This window comes from Haemaphysalis longicornis, unplaced genomic scaffold (assembly GCF_048455015.1).
Source record: "Haemaphysalis longicornis isolate Haplotype H1 unplaced genomic scaffold, Haemaphysalis longicornis Haplotype H1 scaffold_2, whole genome shotgun sequence".
Lineage (NCBI taxonomy): Eukaryota > Metazoa > Arthropoda > Arachnida > Ixodida > Ixodidae > Haemaphysalis > Haemaphysalis longicornis.
Genome location: NW_027526295.1, coordinates 235,519,288 through 235,532,907, shown reverse-complemented (window position 1 = coordinate 235,532,907; position 13,620 = coordinate 235,519,288). Strand labels below are relative to the sequence as shown.

Below are 13,620 nucleotides of genomic sequence, written 5' to 3'. Positions count from 1 at the left end.
GGTGGAGCTGATGTCTCTCCCGCAACTGTCCGCATGGGCCTAAGGTCTCCAAGAAGGGCGCCACACCACCGTGCCTCCGCCTCCCCCCACCGCCCACGCAAGAGACAAACGGCTGAATAATATCCGTTTAGACTGAAACAAAACGCTTATACCACCACCATTCGATTATCAATAAACTCAGGAAGAGAGACGGATTAATTATAGACAGCACGCCGCGATCATCGTATACCGCTGCCAAGGATGTACGAGTTTGAAATGAGTGTCTGGTCGTGGCACGTGGTCTACGGGAATAAGATGTCCGCCCTTGCCGGCGTTTTTTAACCGCATCTCCCAGTTTGCAGACATATATGTTTATTCTCTCTCTCTCTCTCTCTCTCTCTCTCTCTCTCTCTCTCTCTCTCTCTCTCTCTCTCTCTCTCTCTCTCTCTCTCTCTCTCTCTCTCTCTCTCTCTCTCTCTCTCTCTCTCTCCAAGCAGGTACAAATCTTCCCCGTAGAGCATCTCTTTCAGCTGAACGTTCGATTCGAGAACCTTGCTTTCGTAAACTAAAGGCCGACCTCCATGTAGTGAAGTTTCTCGGCGAACATGGCGCGGTGGACGCCGCGGTATGACGCGCCGCTCAGTTTTCGTCCACCCCAACCTCCATGCAACGTGATGCGGCGAACGCCGCCGATGGAAGACAGGACAGGAAGTACAAGGAAGTACAAGGCTGTGATTGGCTGAGGCCTCAAAATGCAGTTTGCCGCTTCCGGTCGCGTTCGCCGCCGCGCGTTCGACATCTAGCTCGCGTAGATCGCCGACGAACAGCCGTATTTTCGACGCCGGCGGTGGAACGGCCGCCGCCTTTTCGCCTACATTTCGCTGCATGGAGGTCGGCCTTAATCCATGCTGTTCTTTTAGCAAACTTTAAATATCAGGCGAGCAGTTACGCTTTGACAGCGGCACTAATATATGCAGTGAACTCCGGCTAAAACGAAGTCGGTTAAGACGAATGCACCTTTTTCCAGAAGCGATCTGCGCATGCGCGGGCTGCCGGTCCGCCATTCTTGGCGGGCGCCTCGGGAGAAATAAACAAAAGGGAGCCCCTCAGCTTGCTGCTTGGGGAGCGGCTAGGCTTTCGAGTACTGCCCATTTTTATTTCTTCTTTTTCGACATCTCGTGGTGAGTTGGTACGCGCACACAAAAAGGACTTTCGATGGAAACAAGAAAAGACGCTTGAGGAGAGCACATGGCACCTAGTGAGGCAGTAACGAAAATGAAAAAAAAAAAAAAGTAAAGAAGTAAACCCGCTTTTTCAGACTTGATTGTAATGGAGGAGGCCTTGTTGTCAGATAAATAGACGGATATATGCTGGAGTTGCTGCCCCAGTGGCTGGTTCTGAAAGACGAGGTCTATGCAAATACTGCGCGAGCTAGTGACAGCGTTGGGAGGCGCTACGAGGGAGAGGAAGGGAATGATCTCGCACATGAGTGGTAAGAAATTTCTGTTTGCCTTGATGTCTACATTAAAGTCCCGACCACTGGCATAAATCGATGGTCTGTTAATTAGAGGCGCAGGAAGTTCACTACGTCTTTGGTGAGCGCGGTAGGCGAGAAGTAGCCAGTAACCACTATTCCGTTTTCTAACTTTGCGTCACACAGCTCGCCAACTTCATCAAACCTACCGAAGACCCGTGCGCAAGTAGATAGCCCCTCCCGTCGCTCTGTCGCGCTCTCGGCGAGAGTCACAGCAGTACTGGTAATTTACGGTTTCTGGCGGCGCGAAGTGCGTATCAGAAAATGACAGCGAACTACGTCTTAGGAAGCCAGCGCACATCATCGTCACGCGCACGCCCCCCCCCCCCCCCCCCCCCCCCCTACCCCACCCCCCCGCCCCTCACGTTTTCGCCGAGCGTCGCGCAGAAGAGCGTCTGTCTATCCAACGCGAAGCTCGATCGGCCGACCTCAGCAGCCGCCCCGCGGCCGGCCCGGACCTCGTCACGAACAAAGCGCTCAAGAACCTCGACGACGGTTCGATCGAGAACATAGCAAAATACTGCATCAAGTGCTGGAAAGTGGGCGCACTGCCTAAGCAGGGAAAGACAGCCAAAACCATCCTGAACGCCAAGCCGGGGAAGCCGCGCACACGGACAACCTCCGGTCCATTTCGCTTACGTCCTGCGTGAGAGAAAGGGGCTGCCCCCTACCCTCCCCCCACTCACACATCCTTTCGGGGAAGCGATCGCGCCGCCACGGCGAAGCGCCCTGCCGTCACAATTTCGTGGCAGCCGTCTCCTTTGCTTTCTTTCACTTTCCGGTCTTCCCATTGTTCGCTCGGTTACACCGCCACCACCGCTGCTACCCCACAGATGCTGCCGCCAAAGGGCTGCGCCCTAAAAACAGCTGTTATTTGACGCTTTTGACGAAAGACGGCCTCCGTTCGAAACCCCCGAAGCACATCACAGCTGATTGGTAACAGAAGCAAGCACATACCAGAATCAGTGAAGTTCTGCGCCTTCGTGAATCCGTCCCCCCCTCTCGCCACAAAATTAGTAGTGACGACGTTGTAAAATTCACATTCCTCCAGTGGCTCGTATACTGGCACCTGACATTTCGTGCACAGTATCTTGATCGATACAACACGCTGGTATGGAGGCTCTGTCAAGTTGTATGTTACCCGCATACCTGAAACCAAAATCAATAAGGCGCCAGCATGAGTGTATACGCAGACTACACCAGTGTATACGTCAAGGTACTTTGAACTGTTCAACCTAGCACAAAAAAAAGAGGGGCCAAATATTCTCGCAGTGAACCTGCCGTGGTTTGTCAAGATAAGGTTGCACATAAAAAATGAAGGTAAAAAGAGATCCCTGTGAGGGTTACCTATAGAATTCGAAGCGTACGTCGGCTCGTTAACGTAAATGCTACTCACCTTGATGAACCGTTGATTCGTTGTTGTTGTTGTTTTTTTTTTTACATAAAAAGAGAGAGAGAGAGAGAGAGAGAGAGAGAGAGAGAGAGAGAAATAAAATTTATTTGCCCTTTTGGCTAAGGCGTCCTCCTTCCAGGGGCCACTGTATTTCCTCAATGACGGGTCTTCCAGCAGTCTTGCCGTGAAGGTGGGGTGCTTATGATCTCCTGAACAAAGCATCGCGTCACTAGCGACAGTTATGTTGTTCGAAACACTTACCAACTTTGATCTTTAAACTGCGTAGTAGAGAGAGGTTGGGTAGGGAGGTGAGGCACGGGCTATAGGGTGGATGAAGGGAGCAGTCTGGGGCCATGGCTCCATCTAGTATGCATCAGAGCAGAGGTGGATGGCGACACAATGTCTCCTCCTCCTCCCGCCGCATGCGACAAGTGTGGTGAAAGCATTCTGTTACGATTCAGTGCGCCGCTACCATGTTCGCGCGTGCTGCAAGTTCTACGTACTGCACCGGAGCAAATGCGTGCAAGTGCTCCTGTGCTGTGTAAGAAGGCCGCCTCGGACAGGTTACAGCTTGCCGGAGAACGTCAGGCACGTGGGCGCCTCGCGGTCGGCGATTCAACCTCGGCGGCTGCAAAGCACGAAACAAACGATTCTTCGTGTTGAGACTTGCTACGCTGAAGTGGACTCTGCAGCCGATATCTCCTCTCCCCCCCTCTCTCAAACTAAACGAGAGCCGCTACTGCCTGCCCTCACGAACTCGGGAAAGAGCGTTGTGTGCGCCTGTAGTTTTCGAGCCGTGTGCACAGAAGCACTAGAAACACTAGAAAGCCCCGCAGCCGTTACGGCTCCTGTTAATGAAACCCGCCCTCTCGGTGGATAGTTTCATTTATTTTGCCGCAACGAATCCATGCTGTCGCTCTGTTCGAGCATTGCTATAAGCTCACTCGGCAAGGTATTGTTCCTGCATTTTTTTATGAACGTTTACTTTGCCACAGGACATATATATGGGGGTATGTGTTGATGGTGATTAGATGAAAATGAAAATGTTCGGTTCGCGGATGAAGTCAAGGAGTGAACGATGATGGCGCCCATGTATGCATGCGACGTATGCGGAGGCGTCGTCTACGCGGAGGCCCGTCGCCGCAAGGTGCCGCAGTCTCGTCGGCCTCAAGGCGAGGCAGGACCACAGCAAGTGGTGAAGGTTGGCGATCACGTCGCTGCGGTGGCAAACTGGGCAACCAGGGTTTGTAAAGGAACCTCGGTATTGAGGCCAGTGACGGGTCACGGGGGGAATTAAGACCACCCCCACCCGAATCCTCCTGAGCGCAACCTCCTCGGCACGGGTAAGACCCGGGGGGAGGGTGGCAGCACACGGTGGAATGAGAGCACGTGTGCAGCGCCGGAGGTATTCTTTTCTCGTCACCAGGAGAGTGGCATCATCCAGCTCTAACGGGGAAGTCGGAGATGGAACGGATGCTGCCAGTCGGGCTGCTACGTCTGCCTTGCAGTGGTCTGTGAGTAGGTCACGTGGAACCCATTCAATCAGAATCTTGTGAGCGATTCCTGCCGCAAGTTGGTGAATACTCTGAGCCAGCACAGGGCTACGAATAACTAACCGTAGTAGGCGGACTGCTTGTAGAGCATCGGTGCCAACTACGATGCGCGCCCCGGGCTGCAAAGTGATTCCGGTTAAAGCAATCAGAGCCTCTCTAATCGCTGCAAGTTCTGCACAGAACGATGATGGAGGTTCCGGGACCTTAAATCTGGACGTCTTGCTGAGAGCTGGATGGCTAGTGCAATGAATGGCAGGGACAATCACAGTATCTTGTATACTGGCGTCGGTATATAATATGGTAGAGCCGGGTGGAAGGTGGCTATCCGTGTCGGCGATGCGTTGTTTGAGGGCAGACGCCGAAATGTTGGAATCTGGACGACGAAGGTCAGTTGGTTTGTTGCCACTCAATTGCACGTACTGCCACGGGGGAAGTACTCGCTGCGGTAGGGCTGGTAGCGTATGAGAGATCGCGTAAGCAGCTGCGGTAGGGCTGGTAGCGTATGAGAGACCCCGTAAGCTATTAACGCTCGCGCAGAATCACACAGTGCAGTCTTCAATTTCCGAGCTTGATGAACAATTTCATCCAACGTGTTCAGTTGGGCTTGTTCCTGGAGAGCAACTGTAGGGGTGATGCGTGGAAGCGCAGTAATTGCTCTCATAGCATCTCTGTTAATCGCTTCCAGTCGATCCCATTGTGTTGCCGTAAAATGGTGGAACTGAGCAGAGTATACCAAGCGCGGTTGTAAAACTGCTCTCACTATTTGTCGCGCCATGTGTGAGCTGGCTCCACCAGCTTTGGGAGCAATACGGCGTACTAGTGACAGCGTTTGAGCAGCTTGATGTTTAGCCTGAGCAAGCCAGGCTGTCGCCGTTCCTGACTGGTGTATCAGCAATCCCAGGACTTTGATTGCTGGGCTCTCCTGCAGTGGTTGCCCAGCACGATGAAGGCGGATGGGACAAGCAGCTAGCTTTCGGCGGCCCCAGCGGTTGGCAACGGATGTGTGTGTTGTTTTACTCGTTGATAGCTGAAGGCCCACCGAAGAGGCAAAGGCTGCGGTGACATCCAGGGCTGACTGGAGGGAACTCGCTTGAGTTTCCAGGTCATGGTGAGTGCTCCACACGGTGATTTCATCGGCGTAAATGAGAAATTTAAGATCCGGTACATCATGAAGGCGCCATGCCAGTGGTACCAAGGCCATATTAAACAAGGTCGGAGCCAATACCGATCCTTGGGGCACACCACGTACAGGAACGAAGGACCCGACAGCTTGACCGTGAAGGCGTATGGCAAATGTCCTGTCTTGAAGGAATGACTGGACGAACTGCCGTACCCGCATGGGAAGGTGGAGCATATCAATTGAGTCCGGGATAGCAGCGTGACTGATGTTGTCATACGCTTTTTGGATGTCCATTGCTAGGATGGTCCGAACACCATGACTTCGGGTTGACGACAATGTTGATGTTGCCAAACGCTAAGCCCGTCCTCTATGCCAAGTTATGGATGAAAGCCGATTTGCGCGGACTGTTAATACCCATGCTGTTCAAGCCACCCCGACAAGCGAGTGGCTAGCATTTTCTCTACAAGCTTGCAAACCGTCGCCGTAAGGGATATTGGCCGCAGTTTTTCTAGCACCATCGCTGGCTTGCCAGCTTTTGGTATGGGAACGACGTGCGCTGCTTTCCAGCTGCCAGGGACGATTCCACTGAGCCATACCTCGTTGATTGAATCGAGGAGCTGAGCGAGCACATCATTGCTTAAATTCTTGAAGGCTTCGTAAGCAATAGAGTCTGGACCAGGTGCAGCTTTCCGCTTAAACAGTCTATTGCCGCAAGCAATTCTGCCATCGTAACAGCCGTCCCAATACCTTCAATGTCAGAAGTCGATGGAGGCTTGTCCACATGTGCACGGAGGAATCGAGGGGAAGGCAATACATTTCGGACAGGTGTCGCATCATAGAACGAAAAAAACGCTCTGGCCGCTTCCTTAGCAAAATATTCAGGACATAGCCTAGCCGCAAAACAAGCATGGGCAGCCGGATCCGGAGGGCGCCGTCCACGTTCCATCGCCCGGAATGTTCGCCATAGAGAGGCATTCGAGGTCTTCGAGGAACACCGTTCACACCAAGTATACCACTTACGGCGCGATAGGTCCTTTTCGTATCGGCGTGCCTTCGCTGTTAGGAACTAAAAGCGCGGACGGGCGTTTGGAGAAGCAGGGTCACGAGATGCTGCAAGATTTGCTTGCCTGCGAGCAGCCCACAGATTAAGGAGGCCGATGTCTGGCGCAGGCCGATTCACGTCCACCCATGTAGTAGTGGTGGCACCAACGAGCGCACTTCGTATCCTGTCGACAAGGCCTGTTGTCGCCTCCACAGACGGGGCAGCCAGCCTAGACTGGAAACTGTCCCAACTCACGACGCAGCACTTGCGACGCAGCCGGCGGGCCCGCGACGGTTGTAGTCCTATGATGATTCGGTGGTGATCACTACCCCAGCAATCGGGCTCCAGGTGCCACAAAGGAGTGCCTGGCCCTAACCACCAAGTGAGGTCCGGTGCATAAGACGCCCCGCAGGAATACTGCACCTCTCGTGTCGCTGCGCCGGGCTGGTTGAGCAGCACAAAGGACGCATCCGCAAACGCATCCCGCACACGCCTGCCACGGGGACTTGATAGGGGGTAAGCCCTCTCTGAATGGGGTACATTAAGGTCCCCACCCACCAAAGTTGGGCACCCTGGGTACTGCTGACGAATAGCCAATAGCCAGCCAAAATTAATGCGTGAGGGTGAGCCACCTGCTGGCCTCGCGTAGCAAGAAACGACAACCACTGTTGCCCTTGTAAATTGGACTGCAACTGCCACTACCTCCTGATACGAGTTACACCATCGTTCAAGGGAGAGTTGAATTTGCGGGTAACACGCCGCCAGATACACAGCCGCCTTTCCCGGAGGCGCCGCAGCGTGCACACGACGATCGACCATAGATGGGGACACATGACCACTGAAACCCGAAATAGCAGGCAGAGCGTTTGTTTCCTGAAGAGGCAGAGCTCAGGCGTGCAGCTTGTTGTTGAAGATACGGGTCTTTAACTCGCCAATCTTCGATGGCAGGCCCCTGCAGTTCCCCTGTAAGACACCGGACACAGGTGGAGTCACCAGGATGATTAAGAGTCCAAGCGCTGTAGGAGTTCTGATGTCAGAAGGGATAACTGGTTGACCATAAAACGCATTTCATCGGCTCTTCTCTCGCCATGCAGCAAAACAGTGAAGTTTGCCTTCGGCTTCTTGTCGTCATCACCAAGGCAGCAATTTTCACTGGCCCCTCGACCACCACGCTACCACACATGACGGAGGCGACGGAGCCCGGTTAGGGGGCGCCTTCTAGAATGTAACAATTCACAATAATGCTGATGTCTAAATGGTAACATAGAAGCCAGAATTTGGTCGTGAAGACTGCGATAAAAAAGGCATGTCCAATGATGTTTTCTGCTGTCGCCTATGTTGTGTATAATAACAGCAGAACTGTTTAATCCGAAGCTTAGTTGGTTGGTGTTCGCAAAAGAAATACCACAAAAAAATAAACTCCCCCGGCACAACCTTCACGCAGTGGCTTTAGCAAAAAAAATACCCAGCGCACGTGAGCGTGCGCCCCGTGAGGATCGAGCGCCCGGTGGCATCCAGGCTCGTGCATGAGCTTGCGTCACGCGAGGAGCTCCCGCCTACGGCGTCACCATCGTGTAGAGAAGGCGCGCCACACGTCCGCCGAGCCGAAGACGACGACGACAAATCTGTCAAGCCACCCCTTCACGATCCACACGGGGAAACAGCCACCGGACCAGCTGACGAAGAAGTGGGGGTCTACTAAGGCGAGGACGCGCCACAAGAGGATTTGCCCTAGGCGGCTGTGCCATCGGACGACGACGACGAAAGGGATGACGGCAATTTCTTCCGAATAAAACACTCTACATAGTTTAATGATCTTTGTTTTACAGTGCTGTTCAAAACAGCATTGCACTGCTGGGGTCCAGCTGCGCCCTCTCCTTGTATATTCGCTGCAGTGTGGAGAGAAGCTAGGTCGAGCCCCAGCTCTGCATGCTGTTTTTCCAGCCTTGCACCACTAGTGCAACTGCTCTAATTTTTTACTTAGTTCCATTGATTTCGATTGTTGTGGTATAGTTTTCGACGCAGAAACTGAGTCCCTAGTAGGTCTGCTTGGGCACGACGTATACGCTAACTTATTCTCTGCGTGGAAAGCTGCAAGGCGGCATCTGGCAAAATTATTTGTCTCGAAAAAAGGCTCTGTTTGCGTACGAGTTTTTGCGACATCTACCTCTACGGGGCTAGAAAAATTTCTCTATAGCATCTTTTGGTCCACGGTTGGCAAAGGGGCCATGTAAACTCTCCACGCGGTGGCAAGTCCTTGGAGTAAATTGTGGTACACCAAAGGGAGTATTCTGGCGCCTTTTTGATTACTTAGAGAAATGATATCATTAGTATACGTCGTTCGCTAAATTTACCATCTTTGCCGGTGATGCATATATATTCCTGCGAGGTAGACCCGCTTGTTAAGTACTAATTGGAAATGCAAAATAAATGTTACGAGAACCGGAAACACGGGTGTAGGAAGCCGGTTCAGATATAAACATTAATACCTTGTAGGGGCGAAGCCCCTCCGCGGCTCGGGTTGTAGGCGTCTTACGTTGTCGTCGTCGTCATAACCGTCGTCTCATGCAATCACAGTACTGAAAAACCCGGGCACTCGTTTACGCCTCGCGCTAGAACGTTTCGCGCTTCAGACAGGACACTTTTACAGCAAAGATGTATACCTCTACCCCTCAATGGTTTCATCTCCGTTGGAAAAAACGCCAAGGTGCCAAGAATTATCTTACACACTGCATGCTTCGCCCCTCCCCAGGTTTCACGTTAGTGGAGATGTCCCGGGATTTTCCTAGTGTCTGTTTGTGCAGATGATTCATTACCACACGGAAAGAGAATCGAAAACGCGTTTATGTGTATGTATATGCAAGTAATGCGGGTTTGTGTAAATATGTGCCACGCACAAATGAAAGGTTTCAAAACTCTTTGGGGCATTGCATTTCAGGAAAATGTGAAGCAAGGGAGTCAGTCGGGGGAATCAAAACGTCGGGCTTCCTTCCCTGGACATTTGTCAGTAGCTTAGGGCTGACACGAAGCACAGAAAAAGAAGCGAGAAACGTAGGGGGAAGGGAAACGCATGCGTAACTTCCATGAGACCAGTTGAAATAGGAGATCGCATCTAGTTGAGGCCACTCACCAGATACTTGTAGGAATTGCCCTTTCCTGTTCTTGTAGCTGTAGTTGGCCACAGAGTGCTCGAACATTTGCTGAAGATACTTCCCGTACAGTGATACTACCTCGATTGTTTGTCCGAATGGTGCCGTTTGCATAACGTCGCCCAGCGTGATCACTGCGAGAAAACAAACACAAAATGCGTTTTAACGCAATTAAACGCACTTGTTGCAAATTCAACGAACTACGGGTGAAAATAAATGACAGATCAAATGCATTTTCATGTATTAAAAATGAATCCGTAATTTGGGGCACTAGATGGTTGGTAATATACGAGCCTAATTAGGCATAACCAAACAAAAAATCAAGTAAAAAATTCTGTAGAAATTCAGAGAATTGTCTACTAATGCGTAGCATTCTTGTGCCGCTTGTCTTGAGTGTGAGTTTTTTACAGCCACATTTTATGGTTTTTCTAAATATTATCCGACCAATTATCTCCATTTACGCTATTATAATGATTAGAAGTGGAACATTCCCGAAATCTGCATTATTGTTGAAATGCAGTGCGTTATACGGTTTGCAATTTTCTATAATTGCTTAATGTTTATCTTATTTTCTAGTTTTTTTCAAAATTTTGTTTAACCAACTATTTCCATTTACGCTATTATAACGACTACAGGTGGAGCTTATCCCGAAATCTGCGTTCTTGTGTAAATGCAGGGCGTTACACAGTTCGCCTTTTTGGGTAATTATTTTATATTTTTTCTTATGTTTAGTTTTTCAAGATTTCGCCCGACCAGTTATCTCCAGTTATGTTATTATATAACGATTATATTTCGGACTTTCGCGAAATATGTACTATTGTGGAAATGCAGGGCGTTACACGGTTCGCCAGTTTCCGTAATTATTTTATATTATTCTTATTTGTTTAGTTTTTTGAAAGTTTGTTCGACCAATTATCTTCGTTTACGCTATCATAGCGATTACAGGTGGAACTTCCCCGAAATATGTTTTATTGTGGGAATGCCAAGCGTTATACGTTTTGCCATTTGCCATCAGTTTTTATATTATTTTTCTTATTTTTTATTTTTTTAAAAGTTCGTCCCACCAATTATCTCCATTTACGTTATTATAAAAATACATTCGGAACTTTCGCGAAATCTGCGTTATTGTGGAAATGCAGGGCGTCACACGGTTCACCATTTTTTGTACATTTATTATTTTTTTAGTTTTTCCAAATTTTGTTCGAGCAATAATCTTTATTTAGGCTATTATAACGGTTACAGGTCAAACTTTTGCGAAATCTGGGTTATTGTGGAAATGCAGGACGTTACACGTTTCGCCAACTTCCGTAATTCCTTTTTTTTTTTTTAATTTCGTGCGACCAGTTATCTCCATTTACGCTATTATAGCGATTACCAGTGAAACTTCCGCGATATCTGCATTTTCGTGGAAATGCACCGTGTTACACGGTCATGGCTGTGGGGGGTACTCGGCAAAGAATGCTACCTGTTAAAACGATAGGAGCCGACAAAAAATCCCGGGCCATCTCCACTACCCTGAAACATGGGGAGGGCTGAACCATGTAGTGTATAAGTGTGTTCTTGACGCCATGGCGTTTTTATGGCGTTTTTGCCAACGGAGATGAAACCATTGGGGGGTAGAGGGATACAGCTTTGCTGTAAAAGTCTCGTGTCATTGAAGCACGAAGCGTTCTAGCGTATGGCGTAAACGACTGTCCCGGTGTTTTTTTAGTTCGCGTTACGAAGCATTCTAGCCCGAAGCCTAAAGGAGTGTCCCGGTGTTTGTTTTTTTTTGTTTTTTTTTAGTACGCGTTACGTTCTAGAGCAAGGCATAAACGAGTGTCCCGGTGTTTTAGTACCGTGGCTACATGAGACGATGGTTACGACGACGACGACATGAGGCGTCGACAGCCCGAGCCCCTAAGGGGCTTCGCCCCTGAAATAAAGTTTCGTAGTTGTGGATAAATACTGAAATAATGCGGCATCAAATAAAAAGGAAAAAAAATTACGCCAAGTTCCCGTGGGGGAATCATGAGTAGGATGCGAAGCAGCAAGGGGGGGTGGGTTGTGTGTAAGTAGAGTTGATGGATGGTAGTAGACGTGTGGGTAGGGTGGTAGTGTGCACACCTGGTTTATACGGCTGTGAGGAGGTGAATGGAGGAGAGACGCGCATGCGCAGTGGAGGTGTGGACGCCGGCGCAACACCGCTTCTCTGCGCTGACGCTTACGTTCCGCTTCACGTGCACGGAGTTCGGGATGCGCTGCTCGCCGTTGCCCTTTCGCGGCAGCGGCTCGTGCCCTCCTTTATGCGGCCTTGAGAATGGAGGAGAGACGCGCATGCGCAGTGGAGGTGTGGACGTCGGCGCAACAACGCGGGACAAGGCTCGACCATAAGACGCTTCGCATCTAAAAGATGCTTTATAAAAAAGCATGTGAACATGTTCTCATATTTATTGCCTTCAATTGTTTTTGTTGTGTTTGCTTCGGTGCTTTTAAGATTTAGTTGTTCTTGTGAGCGGAAATGCCGGGTAAAGCTAAAGCGCGATACACATGGACGATTGGTGCATGCGAATCGCATGCGACTGATCGTTACGACTGTCGCCACGACTAGTCGTACGCGTGAATTTGAGACACATGGCCCGATGCGCGCATGCGATGCGTCATCGACGTCGCTCCGCCTACTGTTTTTGCTCCATGGTCAACTACGACGATCGCTGAGCTGAATGTGTAGATTCCGCGCGTCGTTCGCAAGAAATCGATAAAGCAGGCAATCGTGAAGCGTTTACTGCCTTCGGAAACAGTATGCGCACACGCCTCACAGCTGGGCACACTTAACGAGTCGATCCGGCGCAGACCATGGTAGCAACCGCTTGTCGCTGCTCTTCCGAATCAATCTGATCGCTAAAAAAAAAGGTTCCACATGCGAGAAAGTAGGTGCTAGTATTGTGAGAAATTGTGCTAGGGATTGTTGTCAGGGCTTATTTTAAAAGCGGCGATCAGATATCTGCCGCGATGCTGACCGGCCTACGCCTACGCTGACCGGCCGTGGAGGTTCGGCGGTCCGACCGGTCGCCGTGGCGCGCGGTGCGCCGAGCGGCCGAGAGATGGCGATACCTGCGCGGAAGCATCAAAACAGGCTACGCAGATGTCTTGGTCACAGATCGCTCAAACGGCAATTATAGCTGAAATAAAGTTCCACGGGCGAGAAAGGGGATGATAGTGCGGTGAAAAGTTGTGTTACGGATTATCATTCGCAGTTGCACAGATAGCGGCGATCAAATATCCTCCGGGATGCTAAGCCTAAAGTTCCCATCACCGGAGCCGACCCGAGCAACGCAAGCCGGTTGCGGGCTGTAGGGACTCTGCGGGCTCTCATTGGCTGTGGCCTCACGACGATCGCAACGATGGCACGACTGCATCTGACTTGGCAGTCGCACGTCGTGAGCCTCATCCGACCAGCGAACGACGCCAAAACCGGTCCTAACGATCAGTCGTAACGATCAGTCGCATGCGAATCGCGTGCACCAGTCGTCCATGTGTCTCGCGATAATTAGTCAAGGCAGATGCGTTGCGTTTCTGGATGCACTAACAGCCACGTAAACTCTTCGGGCGCTTCTAAGGTAGAATACGCAAACCTCATTGGTATGCGCAGTTCTGCTTTTTTTCGGCCCTGTATGCCTGGCGCCACCTGTTTTGCAAACGAATAAAGTTAATATTCATCCTAACCGGTTTAAAGAATTTTAACCGGTTTCCCTCCCACCGGTTTCGGTCCCAGGCACTTGCGTACAACTTTAAATGCCGTGGGGTCGTGGAAATGGTGCTGGAGTTTACAATTTTTTTCTGTAACGTGGAGATCACCGCTAGGGGGCCG

General features: G+C 50.6%; 1 protein-coding gene across 2 annotated transcripts in view; it reads right to left on the bottom strand.

Annotated features, from left to right (window-relative positions):
- The window catches only part of LOC144170148 (protein 5NUC-like), an 84,024-nt gene that overhangs the window by 541 nt on the left and 69,863 nt on the right, over positions 1-13,620 (bottom strand). Inside the window, exons 7-8 of one of the 2 annotated variants that reach the window (XM_077699752.1) lie at positions 9,752-9,904; positions 2,471-2,662 (exon numbers count right to left, since the gene is read on the bottom strand). In XM_077699752.1, coding sequence (XP_077555878.1) covers positions 2,471-2,662; positions 9,752-9,904 — 345 coding nt within the window. The remainder of the gene's footprint in view (positions 1-2,470; positions 2,663-9,751; positions 9,905-13,620) is intronic. The other variant, XM_077699753.1, reaches the window with a different exon arrangement.